The sequence below is a fragment of the Triticum aestivum genome, chromosome 4B (assembly GCF_018294505.1).
Source record: "Triticum aestivum cultivar Chinese Spring chromosome 4B, IWGSC CS RefSeq v2.1, whole genome shotgun sequence".
NCBI classification, from domain to species: Eukaryota; Viridiplantae; Streptophyta; class Magnoliopsida; order Poales; family Poaceae; genus Triticum; species Triticum aestivum.
This window is the reverse complement of record NC_057804.1, coordinates 633,016,724-633,036,837: the sequence shown is the minus strand read 5'-3', so window position 1 is coordinate 633,036,837 and position 20,114 is coordinate 633,016,724. Positions and strand designations below refer to the sequence as shown.

Below are 20,114 nucleotides of genomic sequence, written 5' to 3'. Positions count from 1 at the left end.
TGAAGATGAATAGATTGGAAGTTTTTTCAAAAAAAAATTGTGACATGTATGAAAGAAAAAAGACAAAAATATGTATAATCCAATGCAAGATCCCACGAATACTACCAACTGAGACATGACCAAGTCTAAGTTGGCGAGATTTAGCCAGACTGATTGCTAAATAGGGAAACGGAATCTTCTTAGCTTACCCTTCGATCGTGTCCAAATCCGAACCATAGAATGCCACGTACAGGTGCTCAGCATGCGTGCGGTGCTGTCAGCTTTCTGCTGCTCCACGTCGTTCTCCATCGCCTCGTTAATACCACACCACCTTGCAACGCAACCCAAGCAATTTTGCCGCGAAAATTCGTGCGTGTGTGTTGGCCGTCGGCGATGGACCAGGTGCAACGGAAGAGCATCCTGAGGTCAGCCAAGCCGCTGTCGCGGACGCGGTCGGAAGAGCGGCCCATGCTATCCGACCTCGGTCAGCGGCGGGAGGTGGTTCTGAATATCGATGGGAACGGCAACGGTCCCGGCGCGGACGTCGTCGGAGCGGCGGCGAAGCCTACGGCTAGCAGGACGATGTCGACTGCTACCAGCTCGCCGGCCCAGGGGTGGGCCGACGCGAGCTTCGACTTCTGGAGGAACGAGGGCGGCCCCGCGCGCCGCGTCGACGACTTCAGCTTCAAGAATCGGCCGGCGTCACCGCAGCCGCAGGCATCGTCTCCTTCGATCTCGCCCAAGAAAAAGGCGGTGGAGGCCGGCGAGGACCCGCCCACGCGCCTCATCGGGAACTTCCTCCGGAAGCAGAAGGCGGCCGGGGCCGAGCTGTTGCTCGACCTCGACATGGAGATGGACGACATCGGGAGATCGTCACACTCACACGCGTTCTCATCCAATTCCCGGGAGCAGGAGGCGCCGCGTGTCTCCTTCAAGGACCGCCAGAGGTCCTCGTCCTCTTCATCCGGCTCCGATTCCGATACCGGCGGCGGCCCTAGGTCCGCCGGCGATGACGGAGTACGCAACACCTCCACTCCCACTCCAGCGGGACCGAGACCATTACTGCGAGCCAAGACGCGCTCCCGGCTCATGGACCCGCCGCCGCAGTCACCCGCGGCCGTCGACGAGGAGCGCAAGAAGTCGTCTGGCATGCGCCCTCCCAAGTCCGGCCAGTTTTCTGGGCGTATGACCGGCAAATCCGGCCAGTGGCGCAAGTCGGGCCCCATAGAGGAGGAGGAGGAAGACCCGTTCATCGACGACGACATCCCCGACGACTTCAACCGCGGGAAGCTGGACGCTCTCACCATACTGCAGTGGGTGAGCCTGGTGATCATCATCGGGGCACTGGCGTGCAGCCTCGCGATAAGGCCGCTGTCACGGAAGCGGCTCTGGGAGCTGCACCTCTGGAAGTGGGAGCTCCTCGTGTTGGTGCTCATCTGCGGTCGCCTCGTCTCCGGCTGGGTCATCCGGATCGCGGTCTTCTGCGTGGAGCGCAACTTCGTGCTGCGCAAGCGCGTGCTCTACTTCGTCTACGGCGTGCGCGGCGCCGTGCAGAACGCGCTCTGGCTCGGCATGGTGCTCGCCTCCTGGCACTTCCTCTTCGTCGAGAACGTCCACACCGCAGTGCTGCCCTACGTGACCAAGGTGCTACTCTGCCTCCTCGTCGCCACGCTCGTCCGCCTCGTCAAGACGCTTCTCCTCAAGGTGCTCGCCTCGTCCTTCCATGTCTCTACCTACTTTGATCGGATCCAGGAGGCGCTCTTCAACCAGTACGTCATCGACACGCTCTCCGGGCCACAGCTGGTCGACGAAGACTACGTGATCGCCGAGGTGCGCGAGCTCCAGCGCGCCGGCGCAGACATCCCGAAAGAGCTGCACCCCGCCTTGCCAACCAAGAACCTGTCGGGGCAAAGGGGCACCCGGGTCTCGGGTTTGATTTCCAGGGGATTCAGTCCGCTGTCCAATGAGAAGAAGCGGCGTGAGGCTGATGAAGGGATCACCATTGACAAGCTCCATAGGCTCAACCAGAGAAACGTTTCGGCATGGAACATGAAGAGGCTGGTGAAGATTGTTCGTTTTGAGACGCTCGCCACAATGGACGAGCAGATCCAGCAGGCAACAACAGGGGAAGGGGCTGAGTCAGGGACACAGATTCGCAGTGAATATGAGGCGCAGCTCGCCGCCAAAAAGATCTTTCATAACGTAGCCAAGCCGGGATCCAAGTAAGCATTTCTGCTTTCAGGTTACATCATTTTATATTCCTATTGTCCAGGCTCTAGGAATTTTGAGCTCAAGAAATAGACCTATATAGTACAGACTGTACAGCATTTTTTTTTTTAATTTCATAAAAAGCATGCTACATAATTGTTAGACAACTTTATAGTGCACTTCCGTGTCCAGTGACAAACTGTCAACTACAAAAGTGGAATGACAAATTATAAAACTTCACAATAATACTCCCTTTCTAAAGTAATATAAGATCGTTTAGATCACTACTTAGTTCTCAGGATTGTGACAAGTAATTTACTAATTCTGATTCTTAATCGTAAATGTATAAATAATAATGCAGGCACATATACTTGGCAGACATGATGCGCTTCATGAAGCAGGAGGAAGCCATCAAAGCTATGCATCTTTTTGAAGGAGCACAGGAGCACTGTAGGGTCGGCAAGAAGTCTATGAAGAACTGGGTGGTACTGATCTTATTATTGACCCTGCTATCTTAGTTGCATCGACCATCAAGATGTCATTTCTAACGTTATATCATATGGTTCGTTCTGTAGGTGAATGCATTTAGAGAGCGCAAAGCTCTTGCCCTAACACTTAATGATACAAAAACAGCAGTTAACAAGCTCAACCAGATGGCCAATGTTGTTGTTGGCCTCATAGTGTTTGCTCTTTGGCTTCTAATTCTCGGTGTAGCGACGACACATTTCTTTGTCTTCCTCAGTTCACAGCTTCTTGTGGCAGTGTTTGTTTTCGGAAATACCTTGAAGACGATTTTTGAGGCAATTATCTTCTTATTCGTGATGCATCCTTTTGACGTCGGTGATCGCTGTGAAATTGAAGAGGTTCAGGTATTGAATATATTCATAATGCATCCTTTCGACGCCGGTGACCGCTGTAAAATCGGCGCTACTTTTTTATGTAATCGGATATTACCTTGCATTTGTCAATTGACGTTGTAAGCATTTGAATTTCAGGTCGTTGTGGAGGAAGTGAATATCATGACAACAATCTTTCTTCGTTATGATAACTTGAAGATCTATTACCCAAACAGTGTGTTGGCCACCAAACCAATTTTTAATTTCTACAGGAGTCCTGATATGGGAGAAGGAGTTGACTTCTCTGTCCATGTTGCCACCCCACTGGAAAAACTGGCGCTCATGAAGGAAAGAATACTACGGTGCGTACCAGTTCTTCTGTCGTCTCAGTTTCACGTATGTTCACAAATTGGGAAACACAGTGCCATTTGCTACTGATCTTTTGCCACATCAGATTGGACTAATAGTAGTTTTCTTTTCTTCCTATGATCCAGTTACATTGACAGTAAGAAGGAACATTGGTACCCCGGTGCGATGGTTGTCCTCCGGGATGTGGATGACACCAACAAGCTAAAAGTGTCGATATGGCTCCGGCACACACTCAACTTCCAGGACATGGGGATGAGGTTCGTGAGGAGGGAACTCGTGCTCCAAGAGATGATCAGAGTCTTGAAGGACCTCAACATCGAGTACAGGATGTTGCCCCTTGACGTGAATGTGCGAAACGCGCCCCCTCTGCAATCCACAAGGATGCCGACGACATGGAATTATTCATGAAGTGGCGGGGAATCCCGTTATGAGAGCACAGATACAACAATTACCGTCTCTATGCTGTGGTGAGAACCAGCAGCAACCATATCCAGTAGCTAATTGAGCAGTCAGTGTGCATGCAGCTGCGGCGACCATTGTAAGAGTGTGTTGTGTGGTATCAAAAGCTTTAATACACTCCAAGATAGGCATACATATAGTGGCCATTTAAAATATTGAAAGCAGTCAACTATATAGACAGAGCAATGCTACACTTACGATTTGACGATTACAGATTCTCGTGGTTATCACCGAGCCCCACCGAGAAATTCAGAGGGGGTTAGTGGGTGGTTAGTTGAGGATCTCATCCGTAAGTTACACCCCTTATGATTATGCTCTTAGGTCTAGCAGTTTTTTAGTATACATAAGCCTCCCGTGTTAGCACTTATCCTGGCATTTCGTATATGCAAGTTTTGTTTGAATTGCACATGTATTTTAGGTGATCAATTAGCTTGTCACGCAGTTGTACGTGTTAGGAGCCTTGTTACGACTGGGGTTGTAGGCGAAGATGGTCATGATACATCGCAGTTTGCAGAGCTGAAACGTGAAGCTATGATGAGAAAATTATCATAGAGACCATGACAAATATAATTTATTGTTCACATCATGCTATTTTTTTTTTCAAATATCAAATTTATTTCCATGGAAATTTTTTGACATACACTATCTTTTGTAATGTAGATATTTCCATGTAAACACTACAATTTTTTATACATTTGCCATGATTAATAGAGGAATCATTTTTTTTCTTAGTATGCATTGTGAAACAGACATGTAGTTTCATAGCCTGAGCTCATATGAGCTCGGGTGAACAGTAAAATCAGAAGAAATTTTTTTGTAAATAATTCAATTTTTTTGAACTTTTAAAGTGACAAACATTGACAAAGTTTGCAATGCTTGCAAATTTTCATCAGGAAATGTCATTTGTAGTAGCCCAAGTTTCCTGTTGACTACTACCAAGCCTTAAACCTAAAATTGGGACCTGATTTTGAATAGCAAAATGAAATATATTTTTTCTATAATGTGTATAATAAACTGCCATCATGTTCAAATGGATCAGAACTTAAAACTTAAGAATTCTGTTTTAAGCTAGGTCGGTACGAGTAGACCACACCGTTATGAAGCTAAAAAATACCAAAACTTCAAAACACATAGAATAAAACTTAACAAATTATGTTTCAACATAATTTCCATTGTTGCATAAAAAAGATGGCAAAAAATATTGAAAAATAAATTTATAAAATGTCAAATGAAAGAAATTTGGCATGACATGTTCACATAATTTGCCACTGTGTACAAAAAGAATTTGCAATGATTTTTTCAAAAAAATTTGCCATGTTTCAAAAACAAATTACAAAACATAATTTATTATGGTGTATGCGATAAAAGTTTCCTCAGTGTGTACAAAACTAATGTGCCGTGCTCTGAACAATAAGTTCACCATGATTAAAATAATAAATTTGCCATGGTTGAATTTTTTTTTGCCATGCCGGAAACAACAAATCTAACATTGTCCAAAAATGTAAATTTGCCATGGTAAAAATATATATTTGTCATTGTCCAACCAATAAATTTTCCATTGTCAAAAAGTTATGAGGTCATGGCAAATGTGTATAAAAAAATGCTTGCATCAAAGATATTATACATAGCATGGCAACACTTTAATGCCCATATAGCAAATGTTGTCTGCATTGCAAAACAATTAAAATTAAGGCAAAACTACCTATGTGGATCATGGAAAATGTGGATAAAAGTTCATGGTCTAAAATGTTGAGCTCCATAGGCTCAACCAGAGAAACGTCTCGGCGTGGAACATGAGGATGCTGGTGAAGACCGTTCATTTTGAGACGCTCGCCACAATGGACGAGCAGATCCAACAGGCAATGGCAGGGGAAGGGGCTAAGCCAGGGACACAGATTCACAGTGAATATCAGGTGCAGTTGGCCGCCAAGAAGATCATTCACAATGTAGCCAAGCCTAGTTCCAAGTAAGTATTTCTTTGGCATCTTTATCTTTTGGCCAAGCCTGGTTACATCATTTTATATTCCAATTGTCAAGCCTCTAGGAATTTTTTATTTTAATAGGTAGACAACTTATAGTTCACTATCGTGTTCAGTGTCAAACTGTCAACTACAAAAGTGGAAGGCCATATCACAGAACTTTACAATAATACTTAACCAGAAAAGGCCCTCAACCCTCAGCACTCGCTTCAATATTTCAAATGTTGTAGTTCTCGAATAGTGGCAATTCATGATTCCGAATATTGATCTTAAATGCATAAAATAATTATGCAGGCACATATACTTGGCAAACTTGATGCACTTCATGAAGAAGGAGAAGACATCAAAGCTATGCATCTTTTTGAAGGAGCACAAGAGCACTGTAGGGTCGGCAAGCAGTCTATGAAGAACTGGGTGGTAATGATCTTATTGTTGACCCTGCTATCTGTCGGTGTCAAAACCGGCAGATCTCGGGTAGGGGGCCCAAGCTGTGAGTCTAAGGATCAATGGTAACAAGGGACAATGGGGACACTATGTTTACCCAGGTTCGGGCCCTCTTAAAGGAGGTAAAACCCTACGTCCTGCTTGATTATATTCGATGAGTATAGGGGTTACAAGAGTTGATCTACCTCGAGATCATAATGGCTAAACCCTAGCTGTCTAGCCTATGATTATCCTGATAGCCTCTATGGACTAAACCCTCCGGTTTATATACACACCGGCGGGGGCCTAGGATTGTACAGAGTCGGTTTACAAAAGAAGGAAACAGTACATCCGAGCACCAAACTTGCCGTCCACGCATATATGAGTCCTACACGGACACGGGGGATAGTCTTCTGCTTTATCTTCACGGCCCGTCAGTCCGGCCAATATAGAATAGACCGGACACCTGAGGACCCCCGAATCCAGGACTCCCTCAGTAGCCCCCGAACATTCCTTCAATGATAATGTAGTATCCGGCTTATGTCTTCGGCTTTCCACGGCGGGTTCTTCATCATACTCCGGATTGACGCTAGTCCAGTTTTGACCTCCATGCTCTGCCTTTATGATTCCTCCCCGTCGTTGCCTCGATTTCCATGCGCTGGGCGAATGCGAACGGTCCATTTTTTTACAAATAAGCCCCTAACCATGCATGGGCAACATCTATAAAGAGGTGAGACCACCAAATGCCATCCCACATCACACAAAGAGCATCGGAGCAAACCACGAAAAACTTCAAAACATGCACTACTAGGAAAACCCTTACCAGTAGAGTTGTTTTTTGCTATTAGTACCACGGGTAGGCGCGCTACTGCTACAGCGCTACAACTATTTTTTAGCAGTAGCGCTTGTTTGGACTAGCGCTACTGGTATCTAAAGCTAGTTGTAGCGCGCTTTCACCCAGCGCTACTGATAATTATCTACAGCGCGTGGAACTAGCCAACGCTACTGTTACTTGTGTGCTACTGGTAATCTTTACCCCCACGCCGCTGCTAACTTTTGTAAATTTTTTTGTGTTTTGGCTCCGTACACAAATAAACAGATCCACCGTTTATACAATAACATGCATATTCATTGAAAAGCAAGTGAGTCATCGATAAGCCAAAGTTATTAGAAGTCTCGACATGTCTCAAGTATCTCATCATCATCAATCATGGTCGAACACATGTCTCGAAATACAAGTTCTCAATACATGCAACTACATGGTCACATACTCATGTTTCATCATCAATGTAGACTATGATATGACCGCATAGAAGATAAGAGCGATCACGATGATCGAAAGCGGTGTTATGTAGTAGTTTTTGTAGCGACACTGGTTCTGAATCCCCTGTTGTGCTATGAGTCTCAAGTAACTAGCTTCGGCTTCCGCTCTGCTATCAAACCCTTTCTGGCTTCCGCCGGAGAAGCCAGAGACCTGGGCCTGACACTCTGGCCACTCATCATACACACCCGGAACATGCCCTACATACACGACATACTGGTATGTCTCCAACGTATCTATAATTTATGAAGCATTCATGCTATTTTATTATCTGTTTTGAATGATTACGAGTTTTGTTATACACTCTTATATTACTTTTGGGACTAGCCTATTAACCGGAGGCCCAACCCATATTGCTGTTTTATTGCCTATTTCAGTATTTCGAAGAAAAGGAATATCAAACGAAGTCCAAACGGAATGAAACCTTCGGCAACGTGATTTTTTTGGAAGAATATCATCCTGGAGACTTGGAGTTCACGTCAGAAGATACTCGAGGAGCCCAGGAGATAGGGGGGCGCCCCCCTACTGGGTGCGCCCCCTGTCTCGTGGACCCCTCGAGCACCTCCAGACCGACTTCTTTCGCCTATATAAGCCTACGTACCCTAAAACCATCGAAAATCAAGATAGATCGGGAGTTCCGCCACCGCAAGCCTCTATAGCCACCCAAAAACCTCTCGGGAGCCCGTTCCGGCACCCTGCCGGAGGGGGAACCCATCACCGGTGGCCATCTTCATCATCCCGGCGCTCTACATGACGAGGAGGGAGTAGTTCACCCTCGAGGCTGAGGGTATGTACCAGTAGCTATGTGTCTGATCTCTTTCTCTCTCTCGTGTTCTCTCTCGTGTTCTCTCTATGGCACGATCTTGATGTATCCCGAGCTTTGCTATTGTAGTTGGATCTTATGATATTTCTCCCCCTCTAATCTCTTGTGATGAATTTACTTTTCCCTTTGAATTTATCTTATCGGATTGAGTCTTTTATGAGAACACTTGATGCATGTCTTGCCGTGCTTATCTTGGTGACAATGGGATATCATTTGCCACTTGATGTATGTTTTGGTGACCAACTTGCGGGTTCCGCCCATGAACCTATGCATAGGGGTTGGCACCCGTTCTTGTCTCTCCGATATAAACTTTGGGGCACTCTTTGAAGTACTTTGTGTTGGTTGAATAGATGAATCTGAGATTGTGTGATGCATATCGTATAATCATGCCCACGGATACTTGAGGTGAGAATGGAGTATCTAGGTGACATTAGGGTTTTGGTTGATTTGTGTCTTAAGGTGTTATTCTAGTACGAACTCTTGAATAGATTGATCCAAAAAATAGCTTTGAGGTGGTTTCGTACCCTACCATAATCTCTTCGTTTGTTCTCCGCTATTAGTGGCTTTGGAGTGACTCTTTGTTGCATGTTGAGGGATTGTTATATGATCTATCTATGTTATTATTGTTGAGAGAACTTGCACTAGTGAAAGTATGAACCCTAGGCCTTGTTTCCTATCATTGCAATACCGTTTATGCTCATTTTTATTGTTTGCTACCTTGCTGTTTTTATAATTTCAGATTACAAATACCTTTATCTACCATCCATATTGCACTCGCATCACCATCTCTTCGCCGAACTAGTGCACCTATACAATTTACCATTGTATCGGGTGTGTTGGGGACACAAGAGACTCTTTGCTATTTGGTTGCAGGGTTGCTTGAGAGAGACCATCTTTATCCTACGCCTCCTATGGATTGATAAACCTTAGGCCATCCACTTGAGGGAAATTTGCTACTGTCCTACAAACCTGTGCAGTTGCAGGCCCAACAACGTCTACAAGAAGAAGGTTGTGTAGTAGACATCAAGCTCTTTTCTAGCGCCGTTGCCGGGGAGGTGAGTGCTTGAAGGTATATCTTTAGATCTTGCAATCGAATCTTTTTGTTTCTTGTTTTATCACTAGTTTAGTTTATAAAAGAAAACTACAAAAAAAATGGAGTTAAGTTTGTCTCGTACTCTTCGTCTTTTTAATATCTTTTGCGAGTTTGATGGAAAGGAAAATTGTGCTCAAGTGCTAGAAGAAGAATGCATTAGAATGCTTGATACTAAATCTTTGAATGATGAGCATGATTGCAATGTTGTTAGTATGAACTCCTTGAATATCCATAGTACTAATGATGATTGCACTAGTTATGATGAAAATGTCTCCTATAAGCATGTTGATTTGTGTGGAGTAGATTGGACTTGCATGGACACACCAAATAGAGAAAATAGATATTGCAAGAGGCATAAGTATTTAAAAACAAAAGGTTTGCAAGAAAGTCTTGATGAGTGTGCTAGAAGATTCAATATTTTTCGTGCTCCTTGTGAACTTTGCAATGAACGTGGTCATTTAAATCTCCAATGCAAATTGTTTCATGATCGAATTGTGTCCAAAAATTGTGATAACTTGATTACCCTTGGGCATCGTAAAGAGCTTAGTATTCTTTTGGGGTATGAAGAAATGAAACGTATAACTGAGGGTATTCCAAAATTTAATCTTGATAGATTTCTTGATTTTGATCTAGAGGATATTTATATGTGTTGTGCGGTGAATTGCATTGAAAATCCTTATATTGCCAATTACCTAAAGAAAAGGAAGCAAATAGAAGATGATGAGAATACTAATGAAAGGGAAGAAACTTCCCAATATCCTCCTATTATTTCTTATGATGAATCAGGTAACGAGGAGGAGCTTTCTATTCAACCAATCTCATCAATAAGGAGCTCAAAGAGGAAGGTTGAACCCACACATAATGTGAAGAAGAAAAAGAAAAGAAGGAGCAACAAAGGTAGAAAGGTATCCCTCCCAAATGATGTTGCTCCTACTACTCATTGTGATGATGATAATTGCTTTACTATTGGTGCTATCCATATTTTTAACGATGAGAGTGATTATGCTTATGATATGAAAGGGCCCAAGCTTGGGGAAGCTATGTTTGATGAGGATGAAATATTTGAGAATATATTTGCTGAAATTAATGTTTGTCCCAAGCTTGGGGATGCTACGTTTAGTGAAGATGATATTTTTAGCATCCCAAGTTTTGATATGCAAAGTTGTTATGATGATAGCATGCCTCCTACCTATGATGATTATATTGATGAAAGTGGGTTCGGAAGAGTGTCAACTTTAGGAAGTAGTGATCCCACTATTTTGGAGGATGTTGAATTTTATTGTGATGAATATGAAAGTGGATTTGGAAGAGTGTCAACTTTATTTAGTGATTCCACTATCTTGGGAGAGGTTTCAATCGATTATGATGAGAACGAAGTTGCTACTTATGATGATTATTGTGATGAAACTTATGCTATAAAAAGTAGTGATGATTATATTTATAAATCTTGTCATGATTATGATTACCCTTTTTCTGAACATTACTCTTTTAATGTGGAAACAATTTTTAGTGTTCAAGTCTCTTATGATACTCTCACTATTCCGAATGAGAAGAATTTTGCTTATGTGGAGAGTAGTAAATTTTCTATGCTAGTAGATCATGAAAAGAATGCTTTAGGTGCTGGTTATATTGTTGAATTCATTCATGATGCTACTGAAAATTATTATGAGGGAGGAACATATGCTTGTAGGAATTGCAATAATGTCAAGTTTCCTCTCTATGTGCTTCAATTTTGAACTTATGCTTGTTTTACCTTCCTATGCTAGTTGATTATTGTTCCCATAAGTTGTTTGCTCACAAAATCCTATGCATAGGAAGTGGGTTAGGCTTAAATGTGCTAGTCATATGCTTCATGATGCTCCCGTTATGTTTCAATTCTTATCTTTTATGTGAGCATCATTGCCATCATCATGCCTAGCTAGAAAGGCATTAAAGAAAAGCGTTTGTTGGGAGACAACCCAATATTTATCCTTACTGTTTTTGTGTGTCCACATGATTATGCTACTGTAGTAATCATGTTTTATATATTTTGTTTCAATAAAGTGCCAAGTAGAGCCTTTGGGAAGACTTGGGTGAAGTCTTTATGATCTTGCTGTAAAAAACAGAAACTTTAGCGCTCACAAGAATAGCTGCCATTTTTTACTGGAGAGTGCTTTTAGGTTGATTATTTTTGAAGATGATTAATAGACAAATTCCTCAGGTCCACCAATTTATTTCAGAATTTTGGGGTTCCAGAGGTATACGTTTGATACAGATTACTACAGACTGTTCTGTTTTTGACAGATTCTGTTTTCTATGTGTTGTTTGCTTATTTTGATGAATCTATGAGTAGTATCAGAGGGTATGAACCATAGAGAAGTTGGTATACAGTAGGTTTTACACCAATATGAATTTAGAATGAGTTCATGACAGTACCTAAGTGGTGGTTTTATTTTCTTATACTAACGGAGCTTACGAGTTTTGTTTTGAGTTTTGTGTGGTTGAAGTTTTCAAGTTTTGTTTAAGGTTTGATGGACTATGGAATAAGGAGTGTAAAGAGCTTAAGCTTGGGGATGACCAAGGCACCCCAAGGTAATATTCAAAGGCAACCAAGAGCCTAAGTTTGGGGATGCCCCGGATGGCATCCCCTCTTTCGTCTTCGTTCATCGGTAACTTTACTTGGAGCTATATTTTTATTCACCACATGATATGTCTTTTGCTTGGAGCATCATTTTCTTTGGTTAGTATTTTCTTGCTGTTATTTAGATTAATGTTTTGCATCTTTAGTTTCAATAAAAATGTCAAGCATAGCCTTTACCATGCTTATTTTGCTAGTATGCATGTTGCTGTTGGAAAACAGAAAGTTTACCGCTGTTGCAAAAATTCCCTAGAAAAGTCAGAGCATGATCTAATGTTGAATATTTTTGCATATTGAGCTCTGATAAATCTTCTACAGTGTAGTATTTTTCTTATAATTTTTGGAGTCAGGAAAGTATTGGTACTTTTGCATTCTTTACAGATTGTACTGTTTTGGCAGATTGCTGTTATGTTTGCATTGTTTGCATATGTTTGCTTGTTTAATGATTCTATTTGAGAATAGGAGTATTAAATATGCAGAGGCATTTAGTATGCAATGTTTAATAATAATTTTAGTGATTTGTTACAGTAGAAAACGATCAGGTTTTGCATTGGTTTATACTAACCTATCTCACGAGTTCTTGTTGAGTTTGTTGTGAATGAAGCTTTTGATAAAAAGAGAAACCATGATATGAGAGGAATTAAAGATACACAAAAGTTCAAGCTTGGGGATGCCCAAGGCACCCCAAGATAATATTTCAAAAAGTCTCAAGCATCTAAGCTTGGGGATGCCCCGGTAGGCATCCCACCTTTCTTCTTCAACAACTATCGGTTAGTATCGGTTGAACCTAAGTTTTTTGCTTCTTCACATGAGTTTTGCTATCCTTGCAATGTCATTTTATTTTGTTTTGCTTGCTGTTTGAATACAATACCAAGATCTGAAATTCTTAATGAGAGAGAGTCTTCACATAGTTGCATAATTATTTAGCTACTCATTGATCTTCACTTTTATCTTTTTGGAGTAGTTTTTCATTTACTCGTGTGCTTCAGTTATATCCTATGAGTAAATGGTTGAATGAGTTGAATGTCATAAATCTGAAATTATATATGTCTCATTTGCTTATCCCATGGGAGTAATGACTTCACATCTAAGAAGTAGAGGTTGTAAATTTATTGACGGTTAGCAAGCATTGTATTAGTCATTTGAACAATTCATGAAAGAATATTGAAGGAAGAGAGATTTCACATATAAATATATTATCATAGACATCTTCTATAATTGTGAGCACTCATTAAGTATGACATGCTAAAGAGTTGATGTTGGACAAGGAAGACAACGTAATGGGTTATGTTTTCTCACATCTCAGTTAAAGTATATTGTCATGGATCATTCAAACATGTTGAGCTTGCCTTTCCCCCTCATGCTAGCCAAAATTCCTAGCACCAAGTAGAGATACTACTTGTGCTTCCAAATATCCTTAAACCCAGTTTTTGCCATGAGAGTCCACCATACCTACCTATGGATTGAGTAAGATCCTTCAAGTAAGCTGTCATCAGTGCAAGCTATAAAAATTGCTCTCTAAATATGCATGACTTATTGGTGTGGAGAAAATAAGCTTTGTACGAACTTGTTATGGAAGCAATAAAAGCGACGGACTGCATAATAAAGGTCCATATACAAGGGGCAATATAAAGTGACGTTCTTTCGCATTAAGATTTTGTGTATCCAACCCTAAAAGCGCATGACAACCTCTGCTTCCCTCTGCGAAGGGCCTATCTTTTACTTTATGTTTTTACTTTATGCAAGAGTCAAGGTGATCTTCACCTTTCCCTTTTTCATTTTATCCTTTGGCAAGCACTTTGTGGTGGGGTGATCCTGATATATATATCCAATTGGATGTACGTTAGCATGAACTATTATTGTTGACATCACCCAAAGGTGAATACGTATGGAGGCAACATTATAAGCCCCAATCTTTCTCTGTGTCTGATTAAAACTTCATAACCACAAGTATTGCGTGAGTGTTAGCAATTGTAGAAGACTATATGATAGTTGAGTATGTGAAGTTTGCTAAATCAAAGCTCTGACATAGACCCTTCTTGAAAATAGGATGAATTGCAATTGTTTGATGACTAAGAATGAAGTTTGCTAGTTTTCAAGAAAGTTTATGGTCTATGCTTTAACATGTGAATAGCTTGCTACTTGATCAAGAAAAGTTTTATGAGATGAACTACTGTTATGACATATAATCATGCTAGAAAAGGTGATTGAAATGATCATTGATCAAACTTGTGCACCTTCTAGCATTCACACTTCATAAGTTCTTTCTTTATCATTTACCTACTCGAGGACGAGTAGGAATTAAGCTTGGGGATGCTGATACGTCTCCAACGTATCTATAATTTATGAAGCATTCCCGCTATTTTATTATCTGTTTTGAATGATTAGGGCTTTGTTATACACTTTTATATTACTTTTGGGACTAACCTATTAACCGGAGGCCCAGCCCATATTATTGTTTTATTGCCTGTTTCAGTATTTCGAAGAAAAGGAATATCAAATGAAGTCCAAACGGAATGAAACCTTCGGCAACATGATTTTTTGGAAGAATATCATCCTGGAGACTTGGAGTTCACGTCAGAAGATTCTCGAGGAGCCCGGGAGATAGGGGGCGCCCCCCCACTGGGCGCGCCCCCCTGTCTCGTGGACCCCTCGAGCACCTCCCGTCCGACTTCTTTCGCCTATATAAGCCTACGTACCCTAAAACCATCGAAAATCAAGATAGATCGGGAGTTCCGCCGCCGCAAGCCTCCATAGCCACAAAAAACCTCTTGGGAGCCCGTTTCGGCACCCTACTGGAGGGGGAACCTACCACCGGTGGCCATCTTCATCATCTCGGCGCTCTCGATGACGAGGAGGGAGTAGTTCACCCTTGAGGCTGAGGGTATGTACCAGTAGCTATGTGTCTGATCTCTCTCTCTCGTGTTCTCTCTCGTGTTCTCTCTATGGCACGATCTTGATGTATCCCGAGCTTTGCTATTTGTAGTTGGATCTTATGATGTTTCCCCCCTCTACTCTCTTGTGACGAATTGAGTTTTCCTTTGAAGCTATCTTATCAGATTGAGTCTTTTATGAGAACACTTGATGTATGTCTTGCCGTGCTTATCTGTGGTGACAATAAGATATCATGTGCCACTTGATGTATGTTTTGGTGACCAACTTGTGGGTTCTGCCCATGAACCTATGCATAGGGGTTGGCACACGTTCTTGACTCTCCAGTAGAAACTTTGGGGCACTCTTTGAAGTACTTTGTGTTGGTTGAATAGATGAATCTGAGATTGTGTGATGCATATCGTATAATCATGCCCACGGATACTTGAGGTGACAATGGAGTATCTAGGTGACATTAGGGTTTTTGTTGATTTGTGTCTTAAGGTGTTATTCTAGTACGAACTCTTGAATAGATTGATCCGAAAGAATAGCTATGAGGTGGTTTCATACCCTACCATAATCTCTTCGTTTGTTCTCCGCTATTATTGGCTTTGGAGTGACTCTTTGTTGCATGTTGAGGGATTGTTATATGATATATCTATGTTATTATTGTTGAGAGAACTTGCACTAGTGAAAGTATGAACCCTAGGCCTTGTTTCCTATCATTGCAATACCGTTTACGCTCACTTTTATGCTTGCTACCTTGCTGTTTTTATAATTTCAGATTACAAATACCTTTATCTACCATCCATATTGCACTTGTATCACCATCTCTTCGCCAAACTAGTGCACCTATACAATTTACCATTGTATTGGGTGTGTTGGGGATACAAGAGACTCTTTGCTATTTGGTTGTAGGGTTGCTTGAGAGAGACCATCTTCATCCTACGCCTCCTACGGATTGATAAACCTTAGGTCATCCACTTGAGGGAAATTTGCTACTGTCCTACAAACCTGTGCACTTGCAGGCCCAACAACATCTACAAGAAGAAGGTTGTGTAGTAGACATCACATACCACTTCCTCGCCATCATTGATCTACCTGTCAGAGATGCACACACACACACAGATATATATATATATATATATATATATATATCATGAAGCGAATTGAATGAAACAGTTATGAAATAGAAGCAACATATATAGTAAACATAGTTAACAAATTTCATCGTACCGAAAGTAATTAACTAGAGCGCGGCACCATACATCTAATAGTTTTGTCGTACTGAGACATTCGAAGTTTCGTCGTACAGAGAAAGTAACAAGTAACTAAACAGACACAGTGGTTTTAAGCTGTGCACTCTTCCCATCTGTCCATATCCGGGAGGACGGACCCAAGCTTAGTGAAAGGCGTCATGTCCTTATGTTGTAGGGCAATGCGGGTTTGGACGTCAGCTCGCGATATTTGGCCACAATAGAACATCCCATTCTCTTCGAGGACATCTTTCATGACGATGGATGCAATTTCCTGCTGGATACGGTAGAAATCATTTCGAAGTCGATTATCCGACACGGCTCCAAAGGCTTCGGCTCATCTCTGGATATGGGTATCGGATGAAGATTTCATGCAAAGTGATTACACATCCCTTCTGTACTCCATCATTAGATGGATGACGTAGAATCCATCGTTCTCACTTCTTGCCAGTTGCTGAATGCAACAGAAGTCAGTCTTGTGGCTGAAACATACCCCAACCTTATTTGTTTTTTTGCTTTGGATGTATCCACCCCGCATGCTGAAGCCCAGCATAGCTCTGTCCAGAACATACTTTATGTGTGTGTAATCTTTCTTCTGTATGTTCTTCGATGGGTCCAAATATAGAGCGCAAAAGTAACGAGGGTAAAGAACGATGAGAACGGCACGACACCCCCTGCTGCGCAAAATACACGATCAAGTTAGCCTCCATGTGGGCAAAGTAATTATTGAAATGCACAAAAGGATGTATGTGTTATAGTGCTATCCGCAGATGACTTACCCGGGATGATAAGGTAGGAGAATAGTTTATTTGTCCTTATTCCTGACCAAGAATTCTTTGATGTACCGACTCGCATATTGATGGTTGGCGTCATTGATTGACAAGAAGCCCTCATGCATGTAGTATGGGTCCGCGATCACAATACCGGTGACTTGCTCTCTCCCGACGATGTAGTTCATGTGCAGCGCATACCGGCGGACGAACGTAAAATCGAGTGTTCTCATTTGAAACATCTGGAAGATGTAATCAAACCTCAGGAAGAACAGGTCCGCGGGGCATGTGTGGACGTACGTCTTGCAAATGCTCGGAACATGAACCGTATGAAGTGGGTATCATGGATCATCCGAGGCGGGGAGACTTCTCTCTGTCGAAAGCACATGGTCATGGAGTCTCCTGAGATCCCTTGTTATGGCAGCTAGTGCATTCGCCGGTACCATTGGCTCTCCCGCGACAAGGATTAATGGCGCATGTTTCATCGGTACACTATCAACCTTGGTCGAAGGCAGCTGGTTGCTAGAACCAACACTGCCAGCTTTATTGGATTTTCTCGCTGTCGGTCTCTTCCTTTAGTTCTTAGTGGGCTGAGGTGCTGGTGGGTCTGTCAGACCCTCCCTGAGCACCACCCCTAGTGTTGTCGGGCTCAGCATTGGACGACTCTGGCTAATTAGTTGAGCTTGGGTGGAATCGACATCTGGAGGCGTGTCCTGCGAGGATTGCATGAACAAAGACTTCTTGCACTCCCGAGGACGTTCCGGCTCTGGTACATGCATCTCATATTCATATGGTTGACTCAGAGTTACTTCCATGTCATAGCCGGTATTGATATACTTGAGAGGGTCCTCGGCCTCCTCCATGTCATCGTCCATATCCTCTTCCATGGGGCAGATGGCATCATTTTCCGGAACGGTTGGCCCTCCTTCCTCGTGTCTCTCGATCTCAGAAAGCAGCACAGACGATGGTTGTACTTGTGTAGGAGGGGTTGTGGTCTGATGTCCCACAAGTGTAGGGGATCTATCGTAGTCCTTTCGATAAGTTAGAGTGTCGAACCCTACGAGGAGCAGAAGGAAATGATAAACGGTTTTTAGTAAGGTTTTCTCTGCAAGCACTGAAATTGTAGGTAATAGATAGTTTTGTGATAAGATAAATAGTAACGAGCAACAAGTAAATAAAGTAAATAAAGTGCATCAAGGTGGCCCAATCCTTTATGTAGCAAAGGATAAGCCTAGACAATTTTTAATAATAATGAAGGAGCTCCCGAGGACACATTGGGAATTATCATCAAGCTAGTTTTCATCACGTTCATATGATTTGCGTTCGGTACTTTGATAATTTGATATGTGGGTGGGCCGGAACTTGGGTACTGCCCTAACTTGGACAAGCATCCCACTTATGATTAACCCCTATTGCAAGCATCCGCAACTACAAAAGAAGTATTAAGGTAAACCTAACCACAGCATTAGACATATGGATCCATAACAGCCCCTAATGAAGCAACGCATAAACTAGGGTTTAAGCTTCTGTCACTCTAGCAACCCATCATCTACTTATTACTTCCCCATGCCTTCCTCTAGGCCCACATAATGGTGAAGTGTCATGTAGTCGACGTTCACATAACACCACTAGAGGAAAAGACAACATACATCTCATCAAAATATCGAACGAATACCAAATTCACATGACTACTAATAGCAAGACTTCACCCATGTCCTCAGGAACAACTGTAACTACTCACAAAGCATATTCATGTTCATAATCATAGGAGTAATAATATGCATAAAGGATCTGAATAGATGATCTTCCACCGAATAAACCAATTAGCATCAACTACAAGGAGTAATCAACACTACTAGCAACCCACAGGTACCAATTTTTGGTTTTGATACAAGATTGGATACAAGATATGAACTAGGGTTTTGAGAGGAGATGGTGTTGGTGAAGATGTTTATGGAGATTGACCCCCTCCCGATGAGAGGATCATTGGTGATGATGTTGGTGATGATTTCCCCCTCTCGGAGGGAAGTGTCCCGGGTAGAACAGCTCTGCCAGAGCCCTAGATTGATTCTGCCAAGGTTCCGCCTCATGGCGGCGGAGTTTCGTCCCGTAATCTTGCCCACAATTTTTTCCAGGGTAAAAGTGATGATATAGCAGAAGATGGACGCCGCAGGCCCACCAAGGGGCCCCGGAGATAGGGGGCGCGCCCTATAGGGGGGGGGGTGCCCCCTGTCTCCTGGACAGGGTGTGGGCCCCCTGGCCTATTTCTTTCTCTCAGAAATTCTTATAAATTCCAAAAAGTTGTTTTGTGGAGTTTCAGGACTTTTGGAGTTGTGCAGAATAGGTTTCCAACGTTTGGTCCTTTTCCAGCCAGAATTCCAGCTGCAGGCATTCCCCCTCTTCTTGGTAAACCTTGTAAAATAAGAGAGAAAAGCCATAAGTATTGAGATATAATGTGTAGTAATAGCCCATAATGTAATAAATATTGATATAAAAGCATGATGCAAAATGGACGTATCAACTCCCCCAAGCTTAGACCTCGCTTGTCCTCAAGCGGAAGCCGAAATCGAAAAATATGTCCACATGTTTAGAGATAGAGGTGTCGATAAAAATAAAATACGGACATGAGGGCATCATGATCATTCTAATAACATCAACATATTATAGATTCTGTCATATGATTTCCTATGCTCAAGTAACAAGCAATTCACAATGTCAAGTATGGTTCAAAAACTTCATTGGGAACTAACAAACTATAATCTCAGTCATTGAAGCAATTGCAATTTATCGTCTCATCAGAAAGATTCAATCAAAGAACTTTTCAGCAAGCTCACATACTCAACTATCTCGTAGTCTTCTACAATTGCTAACACTCATGCAATACTTGTGGTTATGGAGTTTCAGCCGGACACTGAGAAAGATAGGGGCTTATTGTGCTGCCTCCCAACATATTCACCTTTAGGTGATGTCAACAATAATAGCCCATGCAAACGAACATCCAATTGGATATATGTATCGCGATCTTTCAAACACGAGGAGCTTGCCAAAGGATAAAATGAAAAAGGGAAAGGTGAGGATCACCTTGACTCAAGCATAAAGTAAAAACATAA

At 42.3% G+C, this 20,114-nt stretch overlaps 1 protein-coding gene across 1 annotated transcript; it reads left to right on the top strand.

Moving 5' to 3' along the window:
- Positions 1-343: 343 nt before the first annotated feature.
- Positions 344-4,300, top strand: LOC123093724 (mechanosensitive ion channel protein 6). The gene is made up of 5 exons (XM_044515740.1): positions 344-2,201; positions 2,549-2,672; positions 2,763-3,056; positions 3,183-3,385; positions 3,518-4,300. Exons 1-5 carry the CDS (start codon positions 373-375, stop codon positions 3,798-3,800), a joined length of 2,733 nt encoding a protein of 910 aa, XP_044371675.1. The 5' UTR covers positions 344-372; the 3' UTR covers positions 3,801-4,300.
- The last annotated feature ends 15,814 nt before the right edge of the window (positions 4,301-20,114 follow it).

Bases quoted from the DNA above. Each gene is read 5' to 3' on its own strand.
- LOC123093724 (XM_044515740.1), top strand. From the start codon at position 373: ATGGACCAGGTGCAACGGAAGAGCATCCTGAGGTCAGCCAAGCCGCTG. The intron at 2,673-2,762 runs GTACTGATCTTA...TTCGTTCTGTAG, and splicing joins AGTCTATGAAGAACTGGGTG to GTGAATGCATTTAGAGAGCG. The intron at 3,057-3,182 runs GTATTGAATATA...TTTGAATTTCAG, and splicing joins GTGAAATTGAAGAGGTTCAG to GTCGTTGTGGAGGAAGTGAA.